General features: G+C 42.9%; 1 protein-coding gene across 2 annotated transcripts; it reads right to left on the reverse strand.

Annotated features, from left to right (window-relative positions):
- Positions 1–3300: 3300 nt before the first annotated feature.
- LOC111955686 (heterogeneous nuclear ribonucleoprotein R) lies at positions 3301–19789 on the reverse strand. Of its 2 annotated transcripts, none has more exons than XM_023975934.2 (11): positions 19640–19789; positions 18705–18870; positions 18461–18579; positions 18197–18304; positions 5921–6034; positions 5523–5699; positions 5116–5251; positions 4800–5005; positions 4524–4673; positions 4310–4431; positions 3301–4200 (listed from the first exon to the last, which is right to left on the reverse strand). In XM_023975934.2, exons 2-11 carry the CDS (start codon positions 18865–18867, stop codon positions 3600–3602), a joined length of 1896 nt encoding a protein of 631 aa, XP_023831702.1. In that variant the 5' UTR covers positions 18868–18870; positions 19640–19789; the 3' UTR covers positions 3301–3599. The 2 variants fall into 2 exon arrangements, with proteins under 2 accessions (XP_023831702.1, XP_023831703.1); XM_023975935.2 differs by having other exon boundaries at positions 18705–18897; positions 19640–19786.
- Between the last annotated feature and the right edge of the window lie 306 nt (positions 19790–20095).

A 20095-nucleotide genomic window follows, 5' to 3' on the forward strand; every position in this document is an offset into this window, starting at 1 on the left:
CAACAAAAATAAAATATGTCTGGTCAAAGCAAAACATGGTCCAACTTTCCTCTCATATTTAATTGTCTCTGCTGGGGCTCCGGCTGGTATCCAGCAGGCTGTCTTCAGGGTGTCCAGTAAACAACAGGCTGTCCTTCAGGGTGTCGCAGGCTGTCTTTCAGGGTGTCCAGCAGGCTGTCTTCAGGGTGTCCAGCAGGCTGTCTTCAGGGTGTCCAGCAGGCTGTCTTCAGGGTGTCCAGCAGGCTGTCAGGTGGAGGAGCCACAGCGACAGTGGGTGGTGACAGTGCCAGCCTCGGGTGGCTCTCTTTGCCTACTCCAGGGTCTCCAGGCGCTGGATGGCCTCCCTCACCCGTGCAGCCAGGCTCTCCTTAAGGTCCAGGCCTTGATGTAGCTGCTTAGACAGGGAGTCTGCCTCCAACCACTCCTGCATAGGGATGTGGACACATCAAAATCACCAGAACAAATCGACAGAATAATCAGTGCAACTGTCCATAAAAATAAATATTCTATATTGAAGAAATTAAATATTATTTTCACCTTCCATTCTATGACACAGATCAGCATCAGAGATAAGAGGTATGGGGACAGGAAGATCAACGTAGTAGAGTAGCCCTGGAGTCTTTTCATCAGCCTGGGCTCGCAAATATACCAAGAGTTCATCAGGGGAGGTGTCTATGCCCACTGTGGCCCAGGCTGAAKGTTTGGGGAAATTAACAGAGGTCTTCTAAGGGGGAGAGCTGTAAAAGGGCCATCTCAACCAATATCAGACATTCCTGTGAAACAAAGCACAAGTTTGGCAACACCTCAATGGAATCTTTAAAAATATATATGGAATGCTAGGTTATCAATGGAATCCTACTGGAATATTATAGGCAAACATCAGTGAATGATTGACATCACATCTCAGAGCATCTTCAATGGATTTACTTATAAAATAATGTAATAAATTAAGGGCTCCGATTTCAAATGTTATAGATGAATAATACACAATAGAATTGGAACAAATGACACCTTACCCATAAGTCTACTCCATTTGTATAAGCCCAACCTAACTGGTCCACAGGTAGGACAGGGTGAGGGCTAGCTTGAAGGCAGCTCCCTTACAGTCTGGTGACAGAAGCAACATAGAAACACACAACTCTTATTAAATAGCATCATTTTAATATACCTTTGATTAGACATTAATACAATGCTAAATTGTTGGCAACATTAATCACATTTGCTTGTGAGATAAGGCACATCTGTGAAACAAATACACTGCCCAATTTCCAGGCACCATCTTTTTCTATCGCTTGCCCAGCCGTCGACTAAATTGTAATCTTGAAATACATTGGGATCAGTGTTGTCAATTACCACAGTAGGAACAGGTATCCATCATACAGAAGSTCAATATCAGAGTTTCTAATTGCCCAATAAAACATATGCTTAGTCAGAGGGGAAAAAAAGAAAAAGGAATTCTAGTCCCTTTGCTTTCCTCGAGAAAGTTGATTGGAGATTAAGAAAGGAAATCCTTCTTCAAAAGAATGTGGCATGGGGACAGTTCAAGCAATTATCACAATGGGGTGTAGCTAAYGTTGRGTCCCAAATGGCACTCTATTCCCTATGTAGTGCACTGCTATTGACCAGGGCCCTATTGGCTGTTTAAAAGTAGTGAATTGGGTGCCATTTTAGACAGAGCCRAAGTGACAGGTGTTCGTTTTGTTTGGAGGTTTAGACCCATGTCCTTTATAGAAAGCCTAGAATCTGACTCTCTGCTTTTGTCCATTTCATTCCGTGAATTAATAGGTCTAATCTGCTTCAGAGTAATGTGGCCAAATGGCTTTAATACTACTGTGACCTACCACGCCTTGGTCGATCAGGATGACTAGGCTAACTCCCAAGTAAGGGGGACGATAACTTCAAATCTGGAGAAAGTAATTGTCTAGAGTTCCAATAACAATGCAATTATATAGAAGCTTCATTACCCTAGTTTGAGGATGCAAGGGTTGTTGTCATTGAGACCCACAAAAATAATCCATTTAAAACGTAGAACCTACATCATTCACAGTAGTATATTATTAGCAACAATAACAACAAGCGTGGCATGACTTTAGCTGGAAAATGCCCCCCTTTGATTTTAGCCGAGGTTGTAGGTGAGGAGAAACAGTACTCTAAACTTGCTCACCCGGGCCTTTTGTAAGGAACACAGTTCAGGGTGAATACGTTCCTCACTCAAGCGATGCAGCTCTCGCTTTACCACCTGGGCAAGTTTGAATAAAAGGACAAAACAAAAGACAAATAATAATAATCATGGGACCAAAGGCATTTGCTATTAGCATTTTGCTAAGACAGCAGGGCTTGAAGGGTCATCGCTACAGCAGCAGCACAGAGATTACTTCTGATATATTGCAGTTTTTTTTTTTTACTGTGTAATTGGGCCTCATGGTGTTTGAGAGGTGAGTTGCAACTGATCCAATGCCTTCAGGGAAGGGGAATGCATTTAAATGATTAGTTGTTCTGGTCTTGATGTTGAGTCCAATGTAAAAGATTGCAGCTTTTTTTTTACCTCATCGGTATACAAATGTACAACTATTATGTTAATTTCACTTGTATATCTTTTAACTTTCATCAGATCATAAGAGGGTGGGATATCCTGGAAAATAAAGTGTTAATCTTTTTTTTTCAGTCATTCAAACATTTGTGCTCTGCCATTCATTCTTTTGGTATGACAATTTCATTGTCTCTTGATTTATTCTTGGAGCAAAAAGCAGACAAAATCTGTGAAATTTGAGGTAGGATTAGAAGTAGACTCATATACTGAATGACACCATTGAATTTGAAGTTATCTGACAATTGAATGATGCTCAACTGAGTTTTATTGAAATGGAACAAAGGTAAAAGTTATAAATACAAACATCAGAGAACAAACTGCTATGGCTTTTAAGGTAAGCCAAACCAAATTCTAACGGGCAAGTTTAAAGAAAACATAGGAAGTTATATAATAATATCAGTTTTAAAAAACACAATTGATCTACCTCTAGAAATGCTAGACATACACTTTCAACGTTACAAAACTTTTAAATTCTCTCCTTCCTGTTGATTTTCTCCATCACGGCATTTTTTTTTTTATATGAAGCTCTAGCCACAAGCAACTATTTACAAGCAAGTCCCTATGCTACTGTTAGAAAACAGAAATAAGGGAAACACAGGTAGGGGAGGGAGGGGCTTGGACACAAACTTTCCTGCAAGGCAATATCATGATTTTAACAGCCTCTCAGACTTTTGAAAAATAATGTCCACATTTAAAATGCTCATTGTTGGCTTTAAAAGAAACAAACACAATGTTGGAAGGTAAAAGTGAWGTGCGTTTTAAGACATACGTCCCATGTAACCGTAAGAAATGATTCAGCAAAATGGTTACATTCACATCTTCAGGCCAAAATGCTATTCCAGCCAATCATGTTGTGCCAATTCTGGGGGTCTGTCCATTTCTTCTCGGAGTGAAATATTTTCCCCCCGTGAGGGATAAAAAAAAAAAAGAAAAAAAAAGTGTTGCCAAACTTCTTACGTTTTTTTTCTGTCTTTTTATTTTATTTTGCCAAATAGTGATTTTGACGCATCTACTTCCACTGCTGCCCATAAGAATCCTGTGAAAACTCCAGGGTGTCATTACTGTAACCATAGTTACCGGAATAGTCGGCCCCTTGCTGCAGGGGCTGCTGGGCGATGGGCTGAGACCCCCAGTTCTGCTGGTTGGTCTGCCGGCGTTTGGAGTCAGGCTGGTTGAAGACGTCCGCCTTCCTCTTCCCTCCCACATTGCCCCCGCGGTTCCCTCTGGCTCCTCGGGTACCACGGCCCCTCTGTGGCTGGAAGGGTCCCCCCCGGCCCCCTCTGCCACCCCTGGGCCCTCCGACTGGTGGCCCCCTCTGGGCATAGCCCCCTCGGCTTCGTGTGGGTGGTGCTCCGCGGGCCCTAGGTGGGGGCGGACCTCCCCTGCTTGGCCGGCTGCCACGGCCCCTCATGCTGTACACGTCGTCGTAACCGTAGTAGGGGTCCTCGTAACCCCCACGGTAGTCATGATAGTCATAGTAGTCATCGTAGTAGTCCTCGTAGCTGTAGTAGTCTGGGGGATAGGCGGCATAGCCCCCGCGGCCACCACGGCCCCTGCCCCTACCTGGTGGAGGCATGCGTGGCGGTGGGTAGTAGTAATAGTCATCATACCTGCAGAATACAGGAACAACATATCAGCTTCAATGTAATCACACGATGGGAGACCTACTCAATTCGATAACAGAAATTAGTCAAGCACAGTCTCTCTCCGTGGCCTCACCCTGGGCTTCTGGTGGTCTGGCGATGAGCCTGCCGCTCTTTCCTCTTCTTGTCTGGGGGCTTGGCCAGGACTATCTCAATCTCCTCTCCCCCAAGCTCCTTCCCATTCATTTCTGCCATTGCCTGAGAAAAGCAGCAAAAATGTTAACACATACGAAGCAATGTTAAAAAAAACACACAAAAACAGGAGTATGTTTTTCCCGAGAGTAACCCACCTTCACAGCTGCGTCCCTGTCCTCAAAGTGGACAAAGGCATAGTCTTTGAGCTTCTTCACCCGCTCCAACTTTCCAAACGCAGAGAAGGTCTTCTCCAGTAGCTCTTCTGTGACCGGGGTGGCCAGCTTCCTGACAAACAGGACTTTCACCTGATGACACACAAACATTACAATTCGACTCCATATTGATCTCAGTTTATGCAGAAATAGGTTATTGTAAGATAAGAAAAATGAAAGTGCGTGATTGTGAGAGAGAGCGAGCAAGCCAGGACTCACCTTAGCCATGACATCCGGATCGGGCTCAGCGACTGGATCGGCCCACTCAACAGTGACCGGGTTCCCCCACACCTTCACCTTGCCACTCATGAGGCGGCGGCGGGCCTGGGCTGCTGACTTGTGGTCCTCGTACTCCAGGAAACAGAAGCCACGATTCTTCTTCTTGTCGTCAGGCTGGTGGTAGAGAATCACTTCCTGAAGCCCCTCTGGAAGAAGAGCGAGAGACCTGCGTCACATGACTGATATCTGACTAATGATAAACCACAGAACATAAAACAATGTAAACCTAAATTGGGGTGTCTTCACTTTCACTGACCTGTGACTTTGCCGAAGTCCTCCAATATGCTCTCTCTGGTCTTGTTCTTTGGGATTGATCCAACAAACAGGCGGTTGTTTGCTACAGATATGCACACTCCAAGGTACTTCCCAGACCGGATTTCATAGTTATCACACTGAAAACAAGAGGAAAGATTGCTTTGCAGGGTTGATATGGAAGCTGGAGAAGGTCCTATGACTGGTCCAAAATGAAATGTATCACATCTTGCGCTGGTTTCCCCAGACACAGATTAAGCCTAGCGCTAGACCACAAAAAAAAAAAAACACATTCAATGGAGATTCTCTATTGAAAGTGATTTTTAGTCCAGGTCTAGGCTTCATCTGTGTCCGGGAAACCAGCCACTTGGTTCTTTGAAGATGAAGACTGGACTGAATGCAGGGACTTACAAGTTTCACAGCCTCAGCTGCTGCATCCTTGCCGCAGAAGGTGATGAAGGCGTAGCCCCGGTTCTGACCCGACAGGGGGTCCATCATTAGCCTCAGGTCCCAGATAGGGCCCGCCTTTTCAAACAGTGGCACCAGCTCGTCTTCATACAGATCTCTAGGGATCTTTCCCACAAACACCTGAATTCAGAAAACAGAGACTAGATCAGTCAGGGTTCCACAATGTGATCGGATGAGCTCCTTTGATACTTTAGCAGGGGAAGACTGCTGTAGTGTTGCTGTAAACTTCTCTGTTGACATCCTTGGGGCCACAGTCTTTCAAACACCTCTCTTCTCTACATCCGTCAAAGGCTTTGCCACGATGACCCTTTCAAATAATGTTACATCTCCGGCAGCTTTACCTCAGTTCCAATCCCAGGCTGTGCTCCTTGGAACACTTCCTCTGGTGGAGGCCCGCCGTATTTCCTCTGTCCCGTAGTTACGTCCAGGGTGTATCCTGTCCGCTCCAGCAGAGCCTGGGGAACACGTAGACTTCAGCATAACCACTACACCACATGAGCGGGAACACACACACACACTAAAGCCCACAAAAATCCCATGACGGAAACTTCCCACGGGGCACAAACTGGTTAAAGCAACATTGTTTCAAAGTAATTTGTCAACAGTGACGTGGAAYAATACACGTTTGAGGGCGAAATTTCAAAACCACAGGATTGTCACCATGGTTAACAATTTTCAACATAGAGAGCCTATGTATAAAGTGTTGAATCTGCATCTTTCAAACATGTCAGATCTTCAACGTTATATCCACTATAAGAAAAAAACAATATGCTGGGAAGCACCTCATATGGGAAAGTTGGTCTCTCTACAGGTATCCCATTGGGTCTCCCATGAAGGGTGTTAACCAAGCCCATCCATTTTTAGCTTTGATATTTGTCACCGACTATCAATGTGCTATCGTGAGACCGATCCCGCAAAACGGTGCAATATGCAGTTCGCCTAATTTCAGCTTGTGACAAAACCAGCAAGTGTGGAGAATCATCTAAACCGCTATGAAATATATATTCAATAACCAAAACTATTGTATTATCAGCTGGTGTACAAAACCGAAAGTAAGACACGCAAAAACGAAATAGAGCATAGAACAGATCTACTGCCTCATTTCAATGAGAATGACAGATCTTTAACTCCCATGGGTCGGGTCTCCCAAAATGTTCCATATATTCATTACTGCTATCAAAGTCATTTCCAAAAGGGTAGGTTTAACAGAGCAAATGAAATGGAACCATGCTTTATAAGTCATATCATCAAATTATACTATTTAGGGGTATATAGCATTTGCGAAGTCAAAAGTTCAATTCAATCCAGAGTTCGAAAAAAAAAAAAAAAAAAAGACACTACGTTCAAAAGTTTGGGGTCACTTAGAAATGTCCTTGTTTTCCATGAAAACATTCATGAAATTAGTTGAAAAACGAATAGGAGATATAGTCAAGACATTGACAAGGTTATAAATAATGATTTTTTTTATTGAAATAATTGTGTACTTCAAACTTTGCTTTCATCAAAGAATCCTCCATTTGCAGCAATTACAGATTGCAGGCCTTTGGCATTCTAGTTGTCAATTTGAGGTAATCTGAAGAGATTTCACCCCATGCTTCCTGAAGCACCTCCCACAAATTGGATTGGCTTGATGGGCACTGCTTAGGTACCATACGGTCAAGGTGCTCCCACACCATTCAATAGGGTTGAGATCGGGTGACTGTGCTGGCCACTCCGTTATAGACAGAATACCAGCTGACTGCTTTATCCCTAAATAGTTCATGCATAGTTTGGAGCTGCGCTTTGGATCGTTGTCCTGTTGTAGGAGGAAATTGGCTCCAATTAAGCGCCGTCCACAGGGTATGCAAAATGGAGTATTTCCTTTTTCTATGATCCCTTGTACCCTGTACAAATCTCCCACTTTTCCACCGCCAAAGCACCCCCAAACCACCAACATTGCCTCCACCACGACTGACAGATGGCGTCAAGCACTCTCCAGCATCTTCATTTTTTCTGCGTCTCACGAATGTTCTTCTTTGTGATCCGAACACCTCAAACTGAGATTTGTCTGTCCATAACACCCCCCCCCCCCCCCAATCTTCCTCTGTCCATTGTGTGTTCTTTTGCCCATCTTAATCTTTTATTTTTATTGGCCAGTCTGAGATAAGGCTTTTTCTTTGCAACTCTGTCTAGAAAGCCAGCATCCCGGAGTCACCTCTTCATTGTTGACGTTGAGACGGGTGTTTTGCGGGTACTATTTAACCTCTCTGGGATATGTGGGACGCTAGCGTCCCACCTCGCCAACAGCCAGTGAAATTGCACGGCGCCAAATTCAAACAGCAGAAATCTCATAATTAAAATTCCTCAAACATACAAGTATTGTACACCATTTTAAAGATACACTTCTTGTTAATCCAGCCACAGTGTCTGATTCCAAYAAGGCTTTACGGCTAAAGCACACCTTGCGATTATGTTAGGTCAGCGCCTAGCCACAGAAAACCATACAGCCATTTTCCAAAGAAGACAGAAATAGCGTTAAAATGAATCACTAATTGATGATCTTCACCGGATGGCACTCCCAGGACTCCATGTTAGACAATAAATGTGTGTTTTGTTCGATAAAGTTCATCTTTATGTCCAAATACCTCCTTTTTGTTTGCGCGTTTAGTCCAGTAATCCAAATGCAAAGCGCGCTCACAAAGTCCAGACGAAAAGTCAAAAAAGTTCCATTATAGTTCGTAGAAACATGTCAAACGATGTATATAATCAATCTTTAGGATGTTTTCATCATAAATCTTCAATAATATTCCAACCGGACAATTCCTTTGTCATTAGAAAGGAAAGGGACTCGCGCTCACGGCCGCGCACGATAAACAACAAGTCTTTCAGCCTGACCATTGGTTGAAACAGCTCTTATTCCCTCCCCTTTCACAGTAGAAGCCTGAAACAACTTTCTAAAGACTGTTGACATCTAGTGGATGCCGTAGGAAGTGCAATCTGACCCCATAGACACAGTATATTGGATAGGCAATCACTTAAAAATACAAACCTCAGATTTCCCACTTCCTGGTTGGATTTTTCTCAGGTTTTTGCCTGCCATATGAGTTCTGTTATACTCACAGACATTATTTTAACAGTTTTGGAAACTTTAGAGTGTTTTCTATCCAAATCTACTAATTATATGCATATTCTAGCTTCTGGGCCTGAGTAGCAGGCAGTTTACTCTGGGCACCGTATTCATCCAAGCTACTCAATACTGCCCCCCGTTCCCAAAGAAGTTAATGAAGCTAACAGTTGAGGACTTGTGAAGCGTCTGTTTCTCAAACTAGACACTCTAATGTACTTGTCCTTTTACTCAGTTGTGCACTGGGGCCTCCCACTCTTTCTATTCTGGTTAGAGCCTGTTTGCTCTGTTCTGTGAAGGGAGTAGTACACAGTTTTGTACGAGCTCTTCAGTTTCTTGGCAATTTCTCACATGGAATAGCCTTCATTTCTCAGAACAAGAATAGACTGGCGAGTTTCAGAAGAAAGTTGTGTTTCTCTGGCCATTTTGAGCCTGTAAGAAAACCCACAAATGCTGATGCTCCAGATATTCACCTAGTCTAAAGAAGGACAGTTTTATTGCTTCTTTAAATCAGGACAACAGTTTTCAGCTGTGCTAACATAATTGCAAAAGGATTGTCTAATGATCAATTAGCCTTTTAAAATGATATGTCTATGTAGATATTCCATAAAAAAATTCAATTTCCAAATACAATAGTCAATTACAACATTAACAATGTTTAGACTGTATTTCTGATCAATTTCATGTTATTTTAAAAATGGACAAAAAAAGTGCTTCTCTTTCAAAAACCAGAACATTTCTATGTGACCCCAAACATTTCAACGGTAGTGTATAGGCCTAGGGTTCCAATCTTTGGCTGATTTCAAATGTAATCTTTAAGTTAATAACTAATATATTGTATTCACCTTTCTATCGCAACAAAAAATCTAAGTTAAAGAAAAGGAATAAATCAAAAACTTTAAAGTCAAATTTTATTTAGTCCCATTCTTTAATTTAGATTTTTTTTATAAGGAGACATGAATCCAACACAACAATTGTACATTTTTATGACAAATGAATTAAAGCCAGACAGTCAGCGGCACAAAAGATAAATCTTCTTCAAATGTTGATATTTGGTTGAGTTGACAACCAAACACAAACTTTTGCAATACAGTAAATAGCCTATTAATTCAAGAAGTTAAATTACATGTTGGATTCATGTCATTTGATTAGCAGTCTTATGGCTTAGGGGTAGAAGCTGTTAAGAAGCCTTTTGGACCTAGACTTGGCGCTACAGTACCGCTTTCCGTGTGGTAGCAGTAGGGTTGCAAAGGGTCGGAAACTTTCCGGTAAATTTCCGAAAACTTGCTGTGGGAAGTTAAGCCCGGGAATTTTGCTTAAATTCATTCAAAGAAAAAGTTTGCTTATAACAGTGAACCTTTTTTGTGTGGGATACACAAAGCAATTCTAGGTCTTGCGGCATATTTTCATTAAACTATCACCAATTCAACGGAATTGCAACCCTCTGCATTCACAGTGCATTCTTCCATCACATGTGCAGCTGATTCTCAAGATCTTGCACACTAATGAGATGCTATTGAGCCCGCACTACTATACTGAGCCAAGGACTAAATGCTTTCTGGTAAGTTTTGATTTCAATACTGGGTGGTGTGAGTATATTTTATATGACATGATTTTTCGTAAACTAGTAAATAGTAGCCTAAAGCAAAGTGTGTTTAAATCATTTCAAACTTGTTAACAATTTCTGCTAGTTGGTTTTTGCTACCATGTGGGTTTAGCTTGCTTGAGCCTGCTAACTGAGGAGTGTTAATTCACCTGTTTCCATACATCTTTCATTTTAAAAGATTTATCGTACAAAGGAGTTGTTTAATCTAACTGCTTAACTATTTATCTGTACATGGAATTGTAGTTATTTTTTCTTCTCATTCTTTTCAGGAAAATTCCACAGGCAATATCTGATGTGTGGAGACATTTCTCTGCAGCTAATGTAGAGGGAAAAGCTGTGTACATTTGCAAATACTGTGCCAAATCATATGTGAAGAATGCAACAAAGATGCAGAATCATCTGGCCAAATGCATAAAGTTCCCTCAGCGCTCACAACAAGAAACTTCTGACAAAAGTCCCTCTACTTCTATTCAAGGTGAAAATGATTAATCAGACACCTTATCGATAGCAACAGCTCATGTACCTCCTGGAATCAGAAGTTTCTTTTTACTCAAATGGAGGAACGTAGTCAGAGAAATGCTGATGAATGTCTTGCTCGAGCTGTGTATGCAACTGGTTCACCTCTGATGCTCACAAGCAATGTGTATTGGAGGAGATTTCTGAATGTTCTTTGCCCAGCATACACCCCTCCAACCAGACATGCTTTTTCTACTCATTTGCTGGATGCCGAGTTCAGAGTTCAAATGAAGGTCAAGCAAATCATAGAGAAAGCAGACTATCTCTGATGATGGTTGAATGTTCGTGGGCAAGGAATAATTAACTACATCGCCACCACTCAACCAGTATTCTACAAGAGCACAGACAAGGGACAACAGACACACCGGTCTCTACATTGCAGATGGGCTGAAGGCAGTCATCAATGACCTTGGACCACAGCTGCCCAGCAACACCTGTTGGGGTGGTGTTGTCATCATGTTTGACAGTCTCCTGCAGGGGAAGGAGTCTCTCCAAGAAAWGGCCATATCACAGTCTGCCGATATGGACAACCCCATCAAGACGATCCTCCTGGATGATGTATTTTGGGAGAGAGTGGTAAGCTGCCCGAAACCTATAGCAGTAGCCATCCTGTCTGATGTTCAGACTCTGCTTGCAGATTTAAGAGAGGAAATCCATACTGCCTTGCCCACTTTACTGTTGTTCCAAGCAGAGGAAACTGCAGTTCTGAAATACATCAAAAAGCGTGAAGACTTCTGCCTGAAGCCCAGACAAGCCGCAGCGTACATGTTGGACCAAGTATTCTGGCAAGAGCATCTTGTCTGGTGCAGAGATCAACAAGGCCTATGGTGTCATCACTACCGTGTCTCGCCACCTTGGCCTGGAAGAGGGCAAGGTTCTTGGCAGTCTGGCGAAGTACACTTCCAAGCAAGGGCTTTGGGATGGAGATGCAATATGGCAGTTGTGCCAACTTCTCACCAACCACCTGGTGGAAGGGACTTTGTGGATCTGAGGCTCTTTTCCCTGTTGCCTCCATCATCCTCCAAATCCCACCAACATCAGCCACCACAGAGAGCAATTGGTCCTTGTTTGGGAACACACACACACACTAAAGCACGCAACAGGCTGACCAATACAAAGGATTTAAAAAATTGGTGGCTATCCGGGCAAATTTTTGGCTTTTTGAGCCTGACAACAAGCCATCCTCAACAAGGTTAGAAAGTGACAGTGAAGATGAGGCCTCAGTCTGATGTTCAAGAGGTGGACATTGAGGATGTCCAGGGTGAAGACATGGAAGCCTGAGGGGAAGGCAACCAAAGCTTTAGTTTCTAGAAACTATCATTTTACATTTTTGGGAGATGCGATGGATCATTGGGGATCATTTAATATTCCCTTTTGTTGTTCAGTGAAATCATCCCATGTGAAGAGGCAACTCATTTAATTAAAGTTCAATTCGTAACATTTTATTTTTATTTCTAGTGGAAGGATTTAATAATTTGCAATTATGTCTACTTATAAGGTTAAAAGGTTTATGTTTCTGTCTCCATATGATACGGTAAATATATCCAATGCATAACAAATCTACATTTATATGGTATTCATTCCCATATATTCCAGTGAATTACCATATATTCCCACAGAAAGTTTCCACCTCTGAACATTTCCCAAAATGTGCAACCCTATGCAGCAGAGAACAGCCTATGACTAGGGTGGCTGGAGTCTGACAGTTAGGGCCTTCCTCTGACACCGCCTGGTATAGAGATCCTTATGGCAGTAATACTGGGCCGTACCCACTACCCTCTATAGCGCCTTGCGGTCGAAGGCCAAGCAGTTGCCATACCAGGTGGTAATGGAACCAGTCAGGATGCTCTCGATGGTGCAGCTGTAGAACCTTGAGGATCTGAGGACCCATGCCATATCTTTTCAGTCTCCCGAGGGGGAATAGGCGTTGTTATGCCCTCTTCACGATTGTCTTGGTGGGTTTGGACCATGATAGTTTGTTGGTGATGTGAACACCAAGGAACTTGAAGATATCAACCTGCTCCACTTACAGCCCTGTTGATGAGAATGGGTGCGTACTCGGCCTTCCTTTTCCTGTAGTCCACGATGTTACCTACCCTTACCACCTGGGGGCGGCCCGTCAGGAAGTCCAGGATCCAGTTGCAGAGGGAGGTGTTTAGTCTCAGGGTCCTTAGTGTAGTGATGCGCTTTGAGAGTACTATGGTGTTGAATGCTGAGCTATAGTCAATGAACAGCATTCTCACATTGGTGTTCCTTTTGTCCAGGTGGGAAAGGGCAGTGTTGAGAGCAATCAAGATTGCGTCATCAGTGGATCTGTTGAGGCGGTATGCAAATTGGAGTGGGTCTAGGGTTTCTGGGATGATGGTGTTGATGTGGGCCATGACCTGACTTTCAAAGCCCCCAAGGCGCATATTGAAGATGTTAGAATGGTTCACATCTACTTTCTCAGCCAACAAGATGAGTAACGAACAGCAAAAGCACTAGCCTGTCACTCTACTAAACCCGATAGTACAAAAGTTGACCTATTCTATTGGTCAGCTTGTCATTCTGTGCGAGAAATAAATATTCCAAAACAGACTGGGACAGTTGTGAAACGACAGAGTTCAAATTAATACAACCACTGTATATCAAAAAACCTTTTAAAAGCAACGATGCTGATGCAACAGATCAGAACATTTAGCCTAAATGTATTGATAAACTACTAGGCTATTTCTTCACAATATGAGCACAGCAATGCACACATAGCAGTAGGCTACAGTGGTTCCTCCTTTAAAGGTTGCGAGCTTACACAGCAGGACTTAAGAGGTCATTTGTGGTTTAGTATGGTACCCTGCGTCACCACTTCATTGCTCCAGACCACCACAAGGGGGAGTTAGAGCACTGATTATGCTTTTGGGTCCTACTGTGTCTCTGACAATGAATGGGCGACATAAACCTAAATAGAAACTGATAATTGTGCACGACTTCAGTATTACTTACTAAAACTGTTGTTACACTTAGTTTCTTATTATTTTATTACGATTATTTTGCTCTTACTGTAGTACTGTAGCCCACTCCCGATCGGTCATGTTGTACAGTGCCTGAGTGGCGCAATGGTCTAAGGCAGTGCATGCTGTGTTGCTACAGACGCTGGTTCAATATCCCTGCCGCCTTCGACTGGGAGACCCATGAGATGACTGTAGGTTTTTGGTTTTTCTCCCTCTAAAAACAGAAAAAATTCTAAATAACAAACTGGCTTCATTTACAAATTAGTAACAAATGTCTCACCCCATGTTCAAGAATGGCCTTTTTCCTCACTCATTTTACATTTGAAAACAAAATCTCCTAAATATAATTTTTTAAACATTATTATTATAAATGTAGAATTATATAAAAGCCTGTTGGATATTCTCACATATATATTATTAACCCTGTTATTAGCAGGACAATATAAACTCAGAWGAAAAAAAACGTTGTTACCCCCCCAGATGTTACCCCACTCTTCCACCAAGGCACCTGCAAGTTCCCAGACATTTCTGGGGGGAATGGCCCTAGCCCTCACCCTCCGATCCAACAGGTCCCAGACGTGCTCAATGGGATTGATATCCGGGCTCGTCGCTGACCATGGCAGAACACTGACATTCCTGTCTTGCAGGAAATCCCACACAGAACGAGCAGTATGGCTGGTGGCATTGTCATGCTGGTGGGTCATGTCAGGATGAGCCTGCAGGAAGGGTACCACGAGGGAGGATGTCTTCCCTGTAACACATAGCATTGAGATTGCTTGCAATGACAACAAGCTCAGTCCGATGATGCTTTGACACACCGCCCCAGACCACGACAGACCCTCCACTTCCAAATCGATCCCGCTCCAGAGTACAGGCCACGGTGTAACGCTTATTCCTTCAACGATAAACGTGAATCCGACCKTCACCCCCGGTGAGACAAAAACGCGACTCGTCAGTGAAGAGCACTTTTTGCCAGTCCTGTCTGGTCCAGCGACGGTGGGTTTGTGCCCACAGGTGACGTTGTTGCCGGTGATGTCTGGTGAGGACCTGCCTTAAAACAGGCCTACAAGCCCTCAGTCCAGCCTCGCTCAGCCTATTGCGGACAGTCTGAGCACTGATGGAGGGATTGTGCGTTCCTGGTGTAACTCGGTCATTTATTGTTGCCATCCTGTACCTGTCCCGCAAGTGTGATGTTTGGATATACTGATCCTGTGCAGGTGTTGTTACACGTGGTCTGCCACTGCGAGGACGATCAGCTGTCCTTCCTGTCTCCCCGTAGCGCTGTCTTGGGCGTCTCACAGTACGGACATTGCAATTTATTTGCCTGGACACATCTGCAGTCCTCATGCCTCCTTGCAGCATGCCTAAGGCACATTCATACAAATGAGCAGGGAACCTGGGCATCTTTCTTTTGGTGTTTTTCAGAGTCAGTAGAAAGGCCTCTTTAGTTTCCTACGTTTTCATAACTGTGACCTTAATTGCCTACCGTCTGTAAGTGTCTTAACAACCGTTCCACAGGTGCATGTTCATTAATTGTTTATGGTTCATTGAACAAGCATGGGACACAGTGTTTAAACCCTTTACAACGAAGATCTGTGAAGTTATTTGGATTTTTACAAATTATCTTTGAACGACAGGGTCCTGAAAAAGGAACGGTTCTTTTTTTTGCTGAGTTTATATTATCAGATGTGCCATTAGCAATAAACATTATCAACTGTAGCCCAACTGATGTGGCATAGTGGCTATAAATACATAGGCTGAAGCATGGGGTTTGTCAATCTGCATTTACCCCATTGGACCACATCCCAGGGATTTTTCTGTATAGAAACATTTTCAGTGTAAACTTAAACGACTAAAACCAGATAAAGTACGTAGAAAATATGAAGGACTTATATACACACACTTTTTTATAAATGGTGTGGACACCCCTTCAAATGAGTGGATTCGGTTATTTCAGCCACACCTGTTGCTGACAGATGTATAAAAATTGAGCACAGCTATGCAATCTCCATCGAGAAACTATTTGGCAGTAGAATGGCCTTACTGAAGAGCTCCGTGACTTTCAACATGGCACAGTCATAGCATGCCACCTTTCCAACAAGTGTTTTAGTTTCTGCCCTGCTAGAGCTTCCACAGTCAACTTTAAGTGCCGTTATTGTGAAGTGGAAACATAGGAGCAACAACGACTCACTACCGAGTTCCAAACTGACTCTGGAAGCAACATCGGCACAAGAACTGTTAATCTGGAGCTTCACGAATGGGTTTCCATGGCCGAGCAGCCGCACACAAGCCTAAGATCACCATGCACAATCCCAAGCGTCGGCTGGAGTGATTTAAAGCTCGCCGCCATTGGAGCAGTGGAAATGCGTTCTCTGGAGTGATTAATCCCGCTTCACCATCTGGCAATCGGACGGGCGAATCTGGGTTTGGCGGATGCCAGGAAAACTACCTGCCCGAATGCATAGTGCCAACTGTAAAGTTAGGTGGAGGAGGAATAATGGTCTGTGGCTGTTTTTCATGGTTCGGGCTAGGCCCCTTAGTTTCAGTGAAGGGAAATCTTAACGCTACAGCATAAATTAACATTTTAGACGATTCTATGCTTCCAACTTTGAGGTAACAGTTTGGGAAAGGCCCTTTCCTGTTTCAGCATGACAATGCCCCCATGCACAAAGTGAGGTCCATACAGAAATGGTTTGTCGAGATCAGTGTGGAAGAACTTGACTGGCCTGCACAGAGCCCTGACCTCAACCCCATCAAACATCTTTTGGATGAGTTGGKATGCCGACTGCGTGCCTGGCCTAATGGCCCAACATCAGTGCCCGACCTCACTAATGCTTGTGGCTGAATGGAAGCAAGTCCCCACAGCAATGTTCCAACATATAGTGGAAAGCCTTCCCAGAAGAGTGGAGGCTGTTTTAGCAGCAAAGGGGGAACCAACTCCGTATTAATGCTCATGATTTTGGAATAAGACGTTCGACGGGTAGGCGTCCATATACTTTTGGCCATGTTCTGTATTAAGATCATGTTTGAGAAGTAATAAATCACCCAAATAAAAGCTACAGTCAGGGAGAATGAAAGATTAAAAAAAATATATGGCATTCAGGAGTATTTGTCATGGCATGGGTCCCCATTTATTTTGTTGTTTGAGTCACTCAGATAGGGAAAGGGGATATATAGTCAGTTGCACAACTGAGTGCATTCAACCGAAATGTTTCTTCCACATCTTACCCAACCCCTCTAAATCAGAGAGGTGCGGAGGGCTGCCTTAATCAACGTCATCAGTTTCCATATGTAGAATTGCAGGAAATTATTTTTWAAATGCCAACTTTTTCACGTAGCCTCATGGCAAAATGTGTTAAATTGTGAAAAATTAGCTCTAAAACAGCTCAAATTGTATCACTGTGGTCAACYGGAGGGCCTCAAATTATAATTATTTACAATTGTTATTCACAAAGAGAAATATTTTGGGGTTTCTATTACAAAGTATGTCATTGCCCTTTTAAGACACCATTGCCCCCTTTAGGCGCAGCAGATCTCTTAAACCATGCTTTAAACTCCGGTTGTAACTGCATGTTTCTTTACGATGGCACGCGCAATTGTACGAGTAAAGAAATAACCGTGGTAGCAATGGAAAYCTGGGATCCCCTCTTTCTTAACAAAGGCCAAAGTGGCTTTCAAAAGTGCTCTCCCCCTCCCAATTCCTGTAAAAAAATAAATAGTGCATCGTCTGCTTGTAGGAATACATGCCCTCCCTGTGGGCCTCACTTGAATATGCCTCAAGAGAAATATTTATCCCGCATTGAACACACAACAAGCAGACTAGGTAAATAGGTAAACTATTCTACTACGGGGTTCTCAGATTTTGCTTTAATAACATTACATGGCAAAAATAATAMAACAGAGCTGGGTTTCACAAACGCATTGTAGCACTAAGGTCATCTTTCGTCCATCCGTTTTGGGAAACCCAGCACTGAAAAGTTACATCATGAGTGATAAAGTATAGGCTTTGAATTGCTTTGCCAGCAGCTACAGTAGGCTACACACCGCTGTTTGAGTTGAGCGCCACGGTGGTGCGCATTATAAAACTATTTAATTCCCTTTATTTGAACATCAGCAAACAATCATGCATGTCAGTTCAACACACAGTGTAACAGAGAAAATACATTTTGGATTTTTCTCTCTCTGTAGAACAGACATGCTTCTTTTGGCCTATTAGGTTAATAAGTCATTACCAAACTAGCCCACCTAGAGATTTTTATTGTGGGTCTACACCGATCTCAAAAATGACCTCTCCAGAATCCATATGATGGAAATCCATCGCAGTGACAGAGAACTTTAACCCCTGCACACACAGAACAGGTTATATCTAAGCAACTGAATCAACGTTCAAAAATAATCATTTTACCTTGATCTTGGACTCATCAGGCCCCTTGGTGGATTCTTGTACTTTATTTCCTTGCTTTTCCCTCTGTCTGTAAGTCTTCATGACTCCACAAAGGAAAGCACTTTTGTTCTGGAAAGCAAACCYCYGCACAGTTGATTCATGTARTGGAGTTATGAGCAGAGGAAAATGTATAGACCCCTCCATGTCAACTTCTTAAGACTAATGATTCATCATCCAAACTGACTTGCATATATTCTATTTCATTCCGCTTCCTCTGTAACTCACCTGCACATGGGACAGGTCACTTTCTTTGAACTGCAACAGTACAGACAGCGCTCCCTCTTCATTGAACTCCCGCAGAGCATCGATGGCCCTCTCGTCCAGGTCAGCATACGCCACCAACCCTGGTGGTACAAGACAGATTCCTACTATTACAACCTGGCCTATCTCCTCTTCATGGAACCTCGAGCAACATCACGCTTCTTTGGAAAATGGATTAGACTCAGCTATTGTTTGACAGATTCCCCACCGGTTGAGAATACGTTGTCGAGACTCTCTGCCACTTTCTGCGGCAGTCCGGCATCGATTAGTGTCTGGTAGTTCTCTGTGTGCTCGGATTCGGCAGTGACTTCCATAGGCTCCTCTTCCTCCCTCACCTGGGCAGAACTACCATTCACCTCGGCGGCAGCCATTCTCTTGAGAGAAAATAGACAAGACAAAAACTGGATTTCAGTTAGAATGTTCCACATTAGAACATATATTTGTTTGAGCTGCTTTTACAGATCAAGACATTAACAACTTGTATGGAACATAAACTTGAACTTTTCTAACATACATGGTTTACATTTGGTCCTGCTGCAATAGTAACTTCTAGTATTCTAAATAGTTCAGCTAGCTCACATTGGCACAAATAGTTCAGCTAGCTCACAAAGATATTATAAATCCATTAGAAAAGTAAAACTATTCATTTTAATACAGGCAACCATGAGGTCTGAAAGATCAAATACCCGGGGACAAGTGAACAGTAAGTTTATATCGCAGGCAAGCTAGTTAGTGAACGCCAACAGCCAGTCAACAAAAACAGTGATTAAACTAGCTAGGTGGTTTAACAAGCAGTTTTTTGTTGTTGTTGAAGCTAGCCTGGCTGGTGGTGTWTTTTTTTGGCTAGCACCGTCCCGCCCCCTTCCAATAGCTAGCTAGCTAGTTATTCGCTACATAGCTAGACAAATGCGACTGAATTCACAATTTTGAATACTTACAAACKCAAAAATAAACGTTTAGCGTTATAAATACCAACATAAAAAACATAAAACCCTGTATCAAAGTTCATAAACTTAGCCGAGCAAATAGCTAACGTTAGCTAGCAGGGTTGGCTAAAGGCCTTGTTAGCTTGCTGGACACCTTTCAGAATTCAAACAAATCACCCGCCAAGAGGTGAAACACGAATAATTCGCAAACGCTTACCTATCTTCTCCAGGAAAATAACAGTATCGAAAAAATATATTTTGCAACAATCAACCAAAATAGTTATCCAATATGAATAGTATGGTTGAATCTACCCACGAGACAGTTTGAGACTGTCCAGTCGCTCGCAAAACACCAGCACCACTCTGCGACGAAGTGGTACGCATCAACCTAACTATAGCCCCTTACAATCGTAACCAATCGAAGWGGTTAGTCAGGTATTGACATGACTTTCAACCAATAAAAAGTCTCAWATTCTTAATGAGAACATATTCGGATTTCGACCTGCACAATGTTGTGATTGAATTACAGCATAAACGTACTGAACGGAATGAGTGAAAACAAATTTAGTTACGAAAGCTTGGCGATGGACATCAGATTTTATATGGACGAGATGTGATTATTGTAATCAGTGTTAGAACTGGTGTTGATTTGATTGGACTGCATGTCACAGCT

The sequence above is a fragment of the Salvelinus sp. IW2-2015 genome, linkage group LG31, assembly GCF_002910315.2.
Source record: "Salvelinus sp. IW2-2015 linkage group LG31, ASM291031v2, whole genome shotgun sequence".
Classification (NCBI taxonomy): Eukaryota; Metazoa; Chordata; class Actinopteri; order Salmoniformes; family Salmonidae; genus Salvelinus; species Salvelinus sp. IW2-2015.

What these genes read in the sequence shown, in the direction of transcription:
- LOC111955686 (XM_023975934.2), bottom strand. Translation starts at nt 18,867, where the DNA reads ATGGCTGCCGCCGAGGTGAATGGTAGTTCTGCCCAGGTGAGGGAGGAA. An exon ending in CTGATGAGTCCAAGATCAAG is followed by an intron (nt 6,035 to 18,196) that starts GTAAAATGATTA and finishes CGTGTTCCCCAG; the next exon opens with GCTCTGCTGGAGCGGACAGG. An exon ending in CAGCTGAGGCTGTGAAACTT is followed by an intron (nt 5,252 to 5,522) that starts GTAAGTCCCTGC and finishes TCTTGTTTTCAG; the next exon opens with TGTGATAACTATGAAATCCG.